Source organism: Scardinius erythrophthalmus (genome assembly GCF_964197995.2).
Source record: "Scardinius erythrophthalmus genome assembly, chromosome: 15".
Lineage (NCBI taxonomy): Eukaryota > Metazoa > Chordata > Actinopteri > Cypriniformes > Leuciscidae > Scardinius > Scardinius erythrophthalmus.
Window position 1 is genome coordinate 11,788,499 of NC_138235.1, and position 14,741 is coordinate 11,803,239.

At 39.8% G+C, this 14,741-nt stretch overlaps 1 protein-coding gene across 5 annotated transcripts in view; it reads left to right on the plus strand.

The window, feature by feature from the left end:
* utrn (utrophin) overlaps window positions 1-14,741 on the plus strand; it is a gene marked incomplete at its 3' end in the record, with an annotated part of 241,125 nt that overhangs the window by 34,825 nt on the left and 191,559 nt on the right. For all 5 annotated transcript variants that reach the window (XM_081386596.1, XM_081386598.1, XM_081386599.1 and 2 more), the window contains 11 exons: window positions 1,156-1,347; window positions 4,742-4,923; window positions 5,018-5,168; window positions 9,423-9,542; window positions 10,182-10,283; window positions 11,447-11,554; window positions 11,680-11,859; window positions 11,944-12,122; window positions 12,609-12,708; window positions 12,791-12,878; window positions 12,964-13,211. In XM_081386596.1, coding sequence (XP_081242722.1) covers window positions 1,156-1,347; window positions 4,742-4,923; window positions 5,018-5,168; window positions 9,423-9,542; window positions 10,182-10,283; window positions 11,447-11,554; window positions 11,680-11,859; window positions 11,944-12,122; window positions 12,609-12,708; window positions 12,791-12,878; window positions 12,964-13,211 — 1,650 coding nt within the window. The remainder of the gene's footprint in view (window positions 1-1,155; window positions 1,348-4,741; window positions 4,924-5,017; window positions 5,169-9,422; window positions 9,543-10,181; window positions 10,284-11,446; window positions 11,555-11,679; window positions 11,860-11,943; window positions 12,123-12,608; window positions 12,709-12,790; window positions 12,879-12,963; window positions 13,212-14,741) is intronic.

Here is a 14,741-nt window from a genome sequence, read left to right on the forward strand (position 1 = left end):
CACAACAGATGCTGGAGTGAATCTCAGTAAACACACCCAGGACAAAATTCTACCCTCTAAAAAATAAACTATTTTTAAATTTAGAGGAGGGTCAACTGAACATGTATTTGAAATGATGTCCATTTTAAGAAGTTTTTACATGTGCAGAAAAGGGGGTAGATGGGGAGTTTTAGCACATTCAAGGACATGGTCCTGTTTACACCTGGTATTAAGATGCATTTTGGTTGATCGGATCACAAGTTGACAACTCTAAATACAGGTGTAAACGGGTCTAAAACGTTTGAGCTCGTCCACTTTCAACCACTTCCAGAGGGAGTTGAAAACACATTCGACCGGATTGCTTTCGTAGTGTGAACGCTCATGTGGACGAATGTGTTCAAACAGCCTCAGAAGACCGTCTACTCTCCGCTTACTGATCTAATGACTGAACATTATGAGAAGAGCTCTTGATAGACGGGGTTTAAACTTGGGCTGAAGATCTAAGTTTGGTTTGAAGACGAGAAGTTTGGTTCTCTCACCTTTCCTGATCTCTAACACACACTCACAGTGTTCGGCTGGTCTTGCAGAAACTAAAGCTGATGCTCTCTGTGTGTTTTTCCGTCATCTCCGGTCATGTTCATGTGTAAATTGTATGAGCTTATTTTGCCCATTAGATTGAAAGAGCTGAAAAAAACAAACACACTTTTACCCGCCCATAGACTTTGAAGAAATCAGGACAGAAGTGCTTGAAAGTGGACAAAAGAGATGATTGAAACACCAGGTGCAAACGGGAATGTGTCTCCCTCGTCCAGTTGTTATCCGATCGACCAAAACACATCTGAATACCAGGTGTAAACAGGGCCTGGGATGTTTAAATCTTCAGTCTGATGTCATTGGTCCTTTAAAGTCTCCTTCACTACAGCTTTCAGATTCATTAATGCCTACGCACATTCAGATATGACATCACTTACCACATATCATCGGTTCTCATGTGTGTCTTCACCTGTCACAGCGTTCGAACACTTTACACACGAGTGCAAACACATTCAGTAAGTCACACAGAGACATACGTGGAACATTCAACGGAAGTAAATCCTTCTGAATTATTAGTTGATACTCTGTTTAACATTATATAGGTTTCTCAAGGTGAAGGTGTGTGTGTGTGTTGCTGTGCAGGGATTGGCTGCAGAGCCGGAGGAGGTGAGCAGCACGAGGACCGAGGCCGAGAGCGAGGTGAATCTGGACACGTATCAGATGACTCTGGAGGAGGTGCTCACCTGGCTGCTGTCAGCCGAAGACACGCTGCACATGCAGGACGACGTGTCCGACGACGTGGAGGAGGTCAAAGACCAGTTCCACACACACGAGGTATACGTTCAGATCGCTTTAAACTCACTCACAGAAGAGCTGGGGCAGAGATGGAGATGTGTATATATGTGTGTGTGTGTGTGTGTGTGTGTGTGTGTATATGACCTGTGCATATATTCTTTTGTATATATAGATAGATAGATAGATAGATAGATAGATAGATAGATAGATAGATAGATAGATAGATAGATAGATAGATAGATAGATAGATAGATAGATAGATAGATAGATAGATAGATAGATAGATAGATAGATAGATATACCATCACTGTGATTTTATATAAAAAAAAAAAAGTGATCTTGAAATATTTTAAATGGTTTCAATCCTCATCTTCTGCAGTATTCACTTTTTCACGCTCTTCTCTCCGGCAGAAACGCTCATCCTTAATGTTTTTAATGAAGTAATTATATAGTTATGCTTTATTTTTACGTTTGCAGAATTTCCGACATTTTTGTGGACAGACGATTGATTACAGGATTTCACTGGATTGTAATTAAGTCTCACAGAAACTTAAAAGGCTTCCCTGCCGTTTTCCACCAAAATAAAAGCTCAAGGGTTTAACTCTTGCAAGTAAATTATAATTATTGTTATAATTATTGTTATGAAATAAAAAAAAATTTCTGTCTTAGAAATTAAAAAAATAAATAAGAATAATATCAATAATTCTTATTAATAATATAATTATTATTATTATATAATCCCAACCAAAAGAGTTTCAGTTGAAGAGAACATTTGGTAACACTTTACTTAAAGCCTTTATGTATAATGCATTAAACATGAATAATTGCAACCACAGTTCAACTACATTATAATACAACTTAAGAAAGTATAATGCATTAAAACACGACAAACAATCAATTTCAGATGTAACAAGGAATCTGTAAATGTTAAAATGCATTTTAACTTTGGTTACAATTATTTATGAAAAGATATAATTCATTATAACGTACATTATCAATACCTTGCATTATACATAAAGGATTTAAGTGAAGTGTTACCGGAAATGCATTGGTTATGGTCAAAAAGTAAATCAACTTGATGTTTAAATTGAATGCTCTTAATGTTGTGCCACTGGTATCGAATATATCGATATTTTTCAAGATATTTCATCGAGGTTAGAAGTTCCAGTATGGTGACAGTGTTTCAGTGATGAAGACTGTGGTCATCCCGCGCACCCCTGCTCTCTCTCCTGAAGTGTTAGCGTGTCCCGTCTTCAGATGCTCTCCGAGAACATGATCCCAACATGCCAGGAATGTGAGGAATTCTGTGAGGCAGGGAGACATTTGACAGACACTAGAGCCAGTGCACATAAACTGATAGAGAGAGAGAGAGAGAGAGAGAGCTTTACATTCCTCTCAGAGAGTGAGCGCCAACATGAGGCACTGACGCAAAAACAAAAGCAAGGCAAATACGGGAAAGCTGTGCAGATCCTCTGAGCAATGGGCTTTTCTGGAAGCTTGAGCTTGTTTGTCTCTGCACTATACTCCCACTTTAACCATCAAACTCTGACTTTTTTTTTTGCTGTATTGAGAAAGTGTTGTTTCTACACTTCGAGCCAATCATGTCATAACTGGGGTGTTGCTAGTAGTTTGATTTGGCTCTATTTGTTCTGATGTTGCAATGGCCGTTATCATGGTGATCTCCACTGGGACCCAGATGACTGCCAGGTCTGATAGATCAGAGGAGACTGTGTGTTTGGTCTAATACTGAAGCACACGTGACGCTCCTGGTGTTTTCAGCGTCTGCTGTCTCTCTATATGAGGACAGGAACACATGAACTTCATCCCCTGAGAGTCACTTCATCAGCGTTTCATTTAAAATCCCCCTGGAGTCATTACCTTTTATCCCTTAAGACTCATCTTTTATCACCAAAATGACAGATTTTCATTAACTTTCTGTCTTTGGTTCACTGCAGTTTTAAGAAGAAAATACTCAGCAATGATGTTGACTTGTGGATTTAAAGCTTATTAAAAACACCACATAGACATATAAACAACATTTAAAAGCTTTACATTTATATAAAGGAATTTGGGAAGAAGTCAAACTAAATTCAAAGGACCCCAATTTTTTTTTTAAATTGTAATAAATTATTAAATTGTTAATAAAATGAATTCTTATTTAATTAGACCATTAAAACAGACTCTAAAAAAAGTTTGACAGAAAACACAAATTATAAAAAAATTAAAAAATATATATATTTTTTAAAACATTAAATAAAACAAGTAATTTCACTTTGAAATTAAATTTTGGTATGTTTTAGCTTACCTCAAGGGCATCCAAGATGTAGGTGTCTTTTTTTCCGCAGTAGATTCAATTTTGATATTTTTAGGTCAAACCGTTCTTGTCTGTCAGTCGTATAATGCAGGTCTATGGTCACTGTCTCAAAGAGCAAGCACAGAGTCCAAATTAAAACAATTCCCCGTCGTCCAAATTAAACAATTCCCCATCGTAAGTACACATTGATGGCCTAAGACACGAAACGAGCGGTTTGTGTGAGAAAACGAACAGTATTTATATTGTTTTTACCTCTTATACACAGCCACGTCCAAGTGATCTGAGGGCGCGCGCGCATCCTGGTGTGTGACGTGTGCGTAGACTGGTGCATAGATATATACACTAGATTTCGCATTAAAGACATTCGTTCCAATGAACTGCCGTAGCCAAGGCGACATCTAGTGTATATATCTATGCACCAGTCTGCGCACACGTCACACACCAGGATGCGCGCGCGCCCTCAGATCACTTGGACGTGGCTGTGTATAAGAGGTAAAAACAATATAAATACTGTTCGTTTTCTCACACAAACCGCTCGTTTTGTGTCTTAGGCCATCAATGTGTACTTACGATGGGGAATTGTTTAATTTGGACGATGGGGAATTGTTTTAATTTGGACTCTGTGCATGCTCTTTGAGACAGTGACCATAGACCTGCATTATACGACTGACAGACAAGAACGGTTTGACCTAAAAATATCAAAATTGAAACTACTGTGGAAAAAAAGACACCTACATCTTTGATGCCCTTGAGGTAAGCTAAAACATACCAACATTTAATTTCAAAGTGAACTATCCCTTTAAAAGTAGAAATTGCCATTAATGTATTATGAACTAATTAACAGTAGTATATCTATAAATCAATATCAACATAGATTAATAAATTGTGTAACATTTGTTCTTTGTTGATTCATGATACATTAAGCATTAACTAATTTTCGACCAGTTAGTATAATGAGCTATATTACATGAAATAATTATTTATTTTCAAAGCAAGATGAAGTGCCTAAAACACACTTGACCTTGGTAAAGTCTCCATAAATCTCTCCCTCGTGTTGCAGTGCAAGTCGTCTGTGAAGACGGTGTGTGTTCTGTGACTGATGTGTGTTCTTGCCCTCAGGCCTTCATGATGGAGTTGACAGCTCACCAGAGCAGCGTGGGTAACGTGCTACAGGCGGGAAACCAGCTGATCGCTGAAGGCCATCTGAGTGAGGAAGAGGAGGATGAGATCCGAGAACAGATGACACTGCTCAACTCCCGCTGGGAAAACCTGCGGGTCGCCAGCATGGACCGCCAGTCCAGGTGCGAACACACACACACACGCGCCCGTTCATAACGGACGCTTGTGTTTGAGGAGAGTGCTTGAACATGACCTCTCTCTCTCCTCCATCTTCAGGCTTCATGAGGTTCTGATGGACCTCCAGCAGCAGCAGCTCCAGCAGCTCTCCGATTGGCTGACGCACACAGAGGGGCGGATCCGGAAGATGGAGACGGAGCCAATAGCAGGAGACATGGAGGGATATCTGGCACAGATAGAGCAGCACAAAGTAAGGGATACATTTGATTTCTCTAATAAATGTAAGACTGGGTATTATTGGTAACTGTGTTATGATACACACGCTGTGATTAGTGGTTGTTATAAATCGGCCGATATTTGACACTTTTTTTTTAATTATCGGCATTGTGATGTGTTGGAGGGACTTTTATTTTGAAAGCACAGAGAACGCCAGCATATGAGCTCTTATTCTCCATCTTCATTCGTTTACTGTCTCTATTATTCGACAGAGCTTTCAAACAAAGAAAGAAAACGTTATACAAACACTGTTACAGCTTTTGCTTTTCTCTTATTAGTACTAGAAAGGTAAACGCTATCATCTATCGTCAGAATTTAGCAAATATAATTCATATCAATTTTCAAATGATTTATTTCTAATTAAGTAAATATGTTTAATAAAATAAATGTTTAAAAAAGTGTGGTATCATATATATCGGCTTTTTATATCAATTATTTATAATGCAGTTTATCATCAAGTCAGAAAGCACAAGCTTTTGTATTAGATTGTGTAGAAACACCAAGTATAACAGTAGAAGAAATTCTGCTTTGAAACGATATGTATTGTGAAAAGCGCTATACAGATAATTATAAATGTAAAAAAAAAACGATATCACACAATTATAAGGGGAAATCTAAGCAAACAAGAAGTCAACAATCGACATGTCATGAACAATGACTTTAACATACAGTTTTTCTGGTCTCACTTTATATTAAGTGTCTTTAACTACTGACATTTAAATAAATATGAATAACTTTGGCTGCTTGTCACATTATTTATTACTTATCAGAGCTGTTGAAACCGAAGATTCACACCTGAGTCCGTTCAGTATTCTTCTGTTTTAAAACCAAATAATCCACATATAAGATGAAGTCAACAGTTGTATACACACTCTTTATCTGTACAATCTTTTTATTCAATTGAATAAATATCATGGAAATTAAAATGAACGAAGGACAAGTCTGATCCAACGCTTGCATTTTTCAAGATCTCTGGCTGATTTTGGGAAGAGAACGAACAAAACTCAATTGAACAGCCACTCTGGATACCTAGTACCAAATTACATGCAACATAACACCCGTTTACCATTGTTAAAGGAATTTTCCAAAGAAAGAAGAGGTTTTGTACGTGTCCAACAGTTCAGTGAGCTTTAAAGCTTGACGGACAAATGGCGGATTGGAAAAGTCAATTGATGATTGTGAGAAATAGGGAAAATAGATTGAAAACTGTAGAAAAAGATTACTAAGAAACATTAAAAGAGAATTATGAGACAAAGTGGATATTAACTTTCATAAACTCTCCTGAAATCGCGACCTCTGGGCAATAAAACTGTCCTCAGGAGTCCTGTGTAGTTAATGAATGACTCGCATCAGAGGTCCCGTGTGTGTGCATAACCTGTTTGCAAATAAAAGCTTTCTCCAATGTGAATTTACCATGACTGCTGAAAGGAGAAAGAGATTGAGTTGTGAGAAGAAGAATGAATAAGCAAATCAGCACATGCCCCAGTGAACGAGGGGCAAACACGACCTCGGCATGTTTGTTCAGCTAGCGAATGAAGAGCACACACACGTTCGCTCCCACACACATGCTTATATTTAGGAGTCTCACGGTCTCATAGGAAGGGGACCACATCACCCAAGCGCTTCCACGCTATATATGGAGGCTCGCACATGCACACTTTCATACTTGGTACAGAACCTCAAGTCAAAAATGTCATGTCCACTCTGTATCTTACTACATCCTACATTTTTACTACATATTCTGTGCAAAACTAGATGTACCGCATCGCGGTACAAAATATGACCGCCGCTCAGGCCTGCACTGGCTTTCCACAAAAATAAATGACGTGGAGTAATTTGGCTGTATTGCGTGTTTATGTATATACCTAAAAAAAGTAATAGTATGTGCATGTCTGTCTGTGTGTGTGTGTGTGTGTGTGTGTGTGTGTGTGTGTGTATGTATGTGTGTGTCTGTGTGTGTGTGTGTCTGTGCGTGTATGTATGTGTGCGTACATGTGTGCGCGTGTGTGTTTGTGTGTGTGTGTCTGTGCATGTGGATTTGTATGTGTGTGTATGGGTGTGTGTCTGTGCGTGTGGATGTCAGTGTGTGTGCATGCTTGCGTTTGTTTGTATTCCTGCATGTGTGTGTGTGACAGTATCATCCTAAACCAGCAACCCTTCGCTCAACAGCACCATCTACAGGCCGATGAGTGTACAGTCACTAAATGTGCACATAAATGAATTTATTTTATACCCCCCCATGGATGAAATTCTACAAAACTTAGCAGAGGATACCCCCAGAGGATGTCAAGTTAATCATACACATGAAATATGGTGCAGTTCTGAACATCTCCACTGAAGATAGGGGCGATTAAAGCAGAATAATATTGCATTTTCATTTTTTATGGGAGGGGCGCAAATCACAAATGAGTGATTATGGGCTAGGTTGATGTGGGCCCTTAAGAGCAACATACCATAACAATTACAAATGTTTACAATTACAAAGCAATAACAAATGCATTTTTTTGGGTTTGGGGGGGCCCAGCGCGGGGGGGGGGGTGAGTGGACCCCGGGGACCAAACGAAATTTTTCCGTAGAAGTCTAGTGGGGCTACATGCTCACCAAATTTCATGTTCCCCGGTGTTTCGGTGTCCCTGGTATCGTTGACGAAAAATTTACGGGGGCCCCAGCGCAGGGGGGGGGGGGAGTGGCCCCCGGGGACCAAACAAAATTTTTCCATAAAAGTCTAGTAGACCAACATACCATAAAAATTTCTTCATCCTCGGTGCCACGGTTCAGGTAGTTATTTAGGAAAAACTGCATTTTTTGGGGTTTGGGGGGGCGCGGGGGGGGAGTGGCCCCCAGGGACCAAACGAAATTTTTCCGTAGAAGTGTAGTGGGGCTACATGCCCACCAAATTTCATATTCCCCGGTGCTTCGGTGTCCCTGGTATCGTTGACGAAAAATTTACGGGGGCCCCAGCGCGGGGGGGGGGGGGAAGTGGCCCCCGGGGACCAAACAAAAATTTTCCGTAAAAGTCTAGTAGACCAACATACCATAAAAATTTCTTCATCCTCGGTGCCACGGTTCAGGTAGTTATTTAGGAAAAAACTGCATTTTTTTGGTTTTGGGGGGCCCAGCGCGCGGGGGGAGTGGCCCCCGGGGACCAAACGAAATTTTTCCGTAGAAGTCTAGTGGGGCTACATGCCCACCAAATTTCATGTTCCCCGGTGCTTCGGTGTCCCTGGTATCGTTGACGAAAAATTTACGGGGGCCCCAGCGCGGGGGGGGAGTGGCCCCCGGGGACCAAACGAAATTTTTCCGTAAAAGTCTAGTAGACGAACATACCATAAAAATTTCTTCATCCTCGGTGCCACGGTTCAGGTAGTTATTTAGGAAAAACTGCATTTTTTTGGGTTAAGGGGGGCCCAGCGCGGGGGGGGAGTGGCCCCGGGGACCAAACAAAATTTTTCCTCAGAAGTCTAGTGGGGCTACATACCCACCAAATTTCATGTTCCCCGGTGTTTTGGTGTCCCTGGTATCGTTGACGAAAAATTTACGGGGGCCCCAGCGCGGGGGGGGGAAGTGGCCTCCGGGGACCAAACGAAATTTTTCCGTAAAAGTCTAGTAAACGAACATACCATAAAAATTTCTTCATCCCCGGTGCCACGGTTCAGGTAGTTATTTAGGAAAAACTGCATTTTTTTGGTTTTGGGGGGGGGCCAGCGCGGGGGGGGGAGTGGCCCCCGGGGACCAAACGAAATTTTTCCTTAGAAGTCTAGTGGGGCTACATGCCCACCAAATTTCATGTTCCCCGGTGCTTCGGTGTCCCTGGTATCGTTGACGAAAAATTCAGTAAGGTGACGAAAAAAAAAAAAAAAAAAACTTTGACAATCCCTATATGACCGCTTTCGCTAGCTACGCTAGCGGCGGTCATAATAAGAACATACCTGGGTCATGTTCAACCTAAAACACACACACACACACACACACACACACACACACACACACACACATAGGGGTTAAGTTGATTGGGACACATTTTTACAGCAATAGCAAAAAGTGTTCCAATCAACCTGAATTCATTCCTATATATTCCCCTTTTTTCAATGGAAATACAAGAATATTAGAATATTAAAATATGTATGCATTTTCTCTTTTTTTGAGAGTAAATGAAGAAAATTGATAAAACTCTAGATCTTCTTTAGACCCTAACCTTTGACCTTTGTTCACTGCGCTACATCTTCAGGTGCTGCAGAATGATCTGGAGGTGGAGCAGGTAAAGGTGAACTCTCTCACGCACATGGTTGTGGTTGTGGATGAGAACAGTGGGGAGAGCGCCACTGCAGCCCTGGAGGACCAACTGCAGGTAGTGGATAAAATGCTGCATTTTTTTGTTGTGTCAGAATTACTGTAACTTTAAGATGGCAGTTTGGAGTGTCTGGTTAGAGCCGTTGTTGTCTGCAGACAATAGAAATCATTAGTTTTTATGCCACAGTTGGTGTTTCTTCAGCTCTAATTTTCATGTACCAGTAGTGAAACAAAACACATAACCATATATAGTGAAACAAAACCCTGGTCCAGACTGCTGAACACTTGCTCATTAGAAAGCTGTTTCTGATCATATTTATATTTTGTGAGTTTTGCTTCAAATTGAATTATGTTATTTGACAGTACCTGCAGTGTTTGACTTGAGATCAAGGTGAAAGCTGTTTATATCTTACAGTGAATGCAGAAAAGAATGAATCTTATAGTACATTTCTTCTTACTAAAGTGCAAAGGTAATGAAACCAAGTTGTTTTAAGCTTCTTCCATGGTGATACTGATAGCTCTTCTAAGGAATGAGATCTATTAATGTTGGACGCAGTGTTGAGGATTCATTGTATGCAGTGCAGCAAGAAACTTGGAGCTGAACAGACATTTGACACTCCCAGAGGACATAAAAGTGTGTGAAAAGTCCTTCAGTGAATAACTTTCTCTCTCTTGTTTTTCCTTCTGCTCTTCACAGTCACTGGGGGAGCGCTGGGCGGCAGTGTGTCGCTGGACGGAGGAACGCTGGAACAGACTCGAGGAAATGCAGCTGGTGTGGCAGCGGCTGCTTGACGACCAGGTGAGGCCTGATACCAAAAACACCAAAAACTTGCACTGTTACAAATCACAAAATTGATAATGAGGCCGATAATGATCATTGATAGTTACTCGAGTTTATGGATTTTGCAAATTGAAACAAAATTTTAATGTTTTCATGATCAAGAATTGTTAAAGTTTGAGTACTTAAATATATATATATATATATATATATATATATATATATATATTAGGGCTGTCAAAAGATTGATCGTGATTAATCGCATCCAAAATAAAAGTTTGTTTTTACATAATATATGTGTGTGTACGGTGTATAATTATTTTCTATATATAAATACACACACATGCATATATATTTAAGAAAAATGTGTCATTTATATATAAAATATTTATATATAATATAAATTATATATAATATAAATATATATACACAGTATATACATGCAAATATTTCTTAAATATATACATGCATGTGTGTGTATTTATATATAGAAAATAATTATACACCGTACACACACATATATTATGTAAAAACAAACTTTTATTTTGGATGCGATTAATCGCGATTAATCATTTGACAGCCCTAATTTTTTATTTTTTTTTGCCCATCCATACATTCATTTCAATCCAGCACAAACCTTACTTTATTACAGTTGCTGGCTAAAAAAAAATATCGGAGGTGTGCCTCAGGGCTCTGTGTTGGGCCCGATTGTGTTGTGCTCTTATCTTGGACTTGTAATGTTCATAGAATGAATTTAAGTGTCAGGTTGCTATTTTTAACAGTTCAGACTGCATTCTGGGGAAGAGTGAGATTGAATTATGGCTGTTTATGACCTGCAGATACCATTACCATTGACCCAGTACATCATTAGTGTAGAGTGCACACAATCTTCATCTGTCTAGACCACTTCCGTCAGTTTGCAGTTACAGCAAACTGAACTGTGATGTAAATCTGAAGATTTACTCAATGATATTACAGTAAATTAGTGTAGTTTTATGCTTGCATGCCAAAGTACTGTGTAGGGATGGGCGGTATGATTATTTTCTCTTTTTATTCGGAGCAACATATGAATGATGATGCATTTTTGCTGTGGAAAATCAACTTTTCTTTTGCTTTCAAAGTACTATTCTTATCACTTGACTTATTTAAATGTCTTATTATTTCTCTCTTTTTTGTCCACTCAGAGTTTGTTTGGATCATGGCTAGCAGAAAAGGAGAAGGCCTTGATTGAAGTTCAGACTTGTGATTTTAAAGACCCCAGTGAAATAAATGGCAGCGTCCGCAGATTAGCCGTGAGTAGACAAACATGCATAACTTTGAATTTGTAGCTGAGGTTATGATAACAATTAACATTACTCAGCTGAATTCTGCCTGGTCGATAAGAGCATCACTGTTTTGACCTCTGAACCCATGGCAGAGTCTTAAGGAGGACATGGCCCAGAAGCGGAGGACTCTGAGTGCTCTGTCAGATGCTGGACAGGACGTGATGGTGTTGTTAAACAGTCCAGCCGCGGCTCAGGGGATCGAGACAGACACAGACCAGCTAACCCAACGCTGGGACAACCTGGTCCAAAAACTCGAGGACTGCTCCAGCCAGGTCAGATACACTTCTCGCTTGTGTGAACTGTTGCACATGAGCTTTTTATCTAACATTGATTCCAAGTGCCTGTTCTGTTTCCAGGTAACCGAAGCGGTGTCTGTGACCGGGATGCCCCATGTACAGGAGAGGATTGTCATGGAGACCATCACAACAGTAACAACACGGATGGAGCAGACCTTCACCAGCAGCGACGGAGAGCTTCCACCACCCGCCCCACCCAAAAGACGACATCTAGATACAGACGGCGAGCTCAGGAGACTGTACGACAAACAAACATACCTGACAAAAACCCTAGAAATATGAATCAGTCCCTCCAGGATTTCACACAATGACTGAATTTAATGCAAAATCAAGCAAACTCACAACTAGCGTTTTTTCTTTTTCAGTCAGATTCAGTCATTTTCGGCTGCAATAATTAGAAAAAGGAAAAAAATCCCAGTGTTTATCCTGCAATGGACTACACAAAAACAATTATTGGACCTGCTTGACACAGGCTATCTGATGTCATTCCAGACCATGTTTTCTGACAATTAAAATGTCACATCTCAAGCATTACAGATTAGCAGATGTTCAGGCTAAAAATATCATAATTTATTTTCATTATGCGGTTTTGCCTATGTTCGTAATTAGCACATTATGTGAACGTTAGCATAAGTTATGCAGTGTTTGCACATCTTCTCTGTTGTTCTGCTCAGCTGTAGCACTCCCTCATGTGAACTCTGATGTGATGTGTTTGTGTTTTTTAGAGCTGAAACCGATGTTCCCAAGCTTTTGTCTCAGCTGGCTGCATGGAAATCATCTGCCGGAGCTGCTGGAGACTCGTCTGTCCTGAAGGAAAAACTACAGGTGACATCCTCTGTTGACCCACACTAACATTTACTTAGTTCATATATTTGGCCTACTGAATATTTGTGTCCGGTCTCTGTAGGTCCTGGGGGTGGAGCATGCTGAGAATGAGGCTCTGGTGAAAGAGGTGGTGGAGAATGGAGAGAAGATGATTGAACAGTTGGAGAAAGGTTGGGAATTATTATTGGTTTATTAAGATACATGCTGGTTCTTGTCTTCTCTTACTGATTAAATTCACTCCATATGTCTTTATAGAAGGTCTGTCTGCAGAGGTGGCCCGTTCTGGCCTGGACTCTGTGCGTAAGGAATGGGAGAGCTGCCAGAACCTGATCCAGGAGCTGAGGAACCGAGCTCAAGTTCTAGAGCGGGTGGCGCCGGTTCTATCAGGACTGAAGGCTGCCGATGGAGTCCTGCAGGAACAGGAGAAATGGCTGATCTCCTCAAAAGACTTTAGAGTCAAAGACAACCAGAAGGAACTCCAGACCCTCAGAGACGACTGTGAGGTCAGTCAAATTCCAGGCCGCTTTATGTAAGATACTGTTCTCAGATCAGATGTTAACAGAAATTTAACTGCAGAGGTGGATAGTAGTGAAGTATTTTTACTCTGCTTAAGTACATTTTTCAAGTGTCTGTACTTTTTCAGAGTGTTCTTCTTTGGGAAACTTTTACTTCACAGCATTCCAAAGAATAATATTGTACTTTTTACTGCACTACGTTTAAAGGAGAACTCCGGTCAATTTTAACATTGAGCTCATTTTTTTGTAAATTTGACAAAAATCGGTGTTGCCTACACTGTGTTATCCTCTTTTTAAAATTTGCACCCTGTTGACTTCAATGGGGCAAGTTTAAAACCTGCTTTTAGCCTCTTAACATCCTTGATGTGTCATTACAAGTGCACAGCCACGCGCGTGATAACCTATGCGCGTGAACTCGACAATCGACTACTGTGGACTTCGACCGAAAACAGGATGTAAACACAGGTATGTGCGCTGGCTGAAATAACATCATTTTTATTCATATCTTTCACATCTACTGCAGTCAGATCCACTCGTGTTCACTCAGAAGGAATCACTCATATTGGCTGTGCACTTGTAATGACACATCAAGGATGTTAAGAGGCTAAAAGCAGGTTTAGTACTTGCCCCATTGAAGTCAACAGGGTGCAAATTTTAAAAAGAGAATAACTCGGTGTAGGCAACACCAATTTTTGTCGTTGTTCTCTGTACTGACAGCACTCCAAATTTACAAAAAAATGAGCTCAATGTTAAAATTGACCAGAGTTCTCCGTTAATATTGAATTTCATTCAATACTTATTTACATTGGACAACTAGTACTTTCTTACTTTTACTCAAGTAAAAGTAATTCACAGTTTTACTTGAGTACAAGTAAGAAAGTACTACATTTCTAATGTACTTAAGTGTCAAAGGAAAAACAAAATGGACCATGGACTTTTATTTATGAAACTTCATGTGCAGTAAAAAGTACGACATTATGCTTTGGAATGTAGAGAAGTAAAAGTTTTCCAAAGAAAAACACTCTGATAAAGTACAGATACTTGACAAATGTACTTGAGTAAAGTAAAAATACTTCACTGCTACTGTACACTCTTACAAAAATAGAAATTGCAGCAATGCAATAAAACCATTTAGGGTTCCTCAAAGATCCTTTCAGTGAACAGTGCTTAAAATAACCATTTTGTCTTCATTTGAAGAACATTTAAGAATCTAAACTTTTTTCCCCACTCTCCACTCTTAAAAATAAAAGTTATTTATTGGCATTAATGGTTCCATCAAGAACATCCATGGAACCTTTCCATTCCACAAAAGGTTCTTTAAAGATTTTTAAAATGCGCCATTGCACACTGAACAATGGTTATCTGATCACTGAAAGGTTCTTTAGGGAAGCCAAAATGGTTCTTGTGTGGCATCACAGCTAAAACTCCCTTTTGAAACCTTTATTTTTAAGAGTGTAAATAACCTTTTGTAGAATGGGAGGATTTCATGAATGTCAAAGGTTCTTCATGGAACCACTG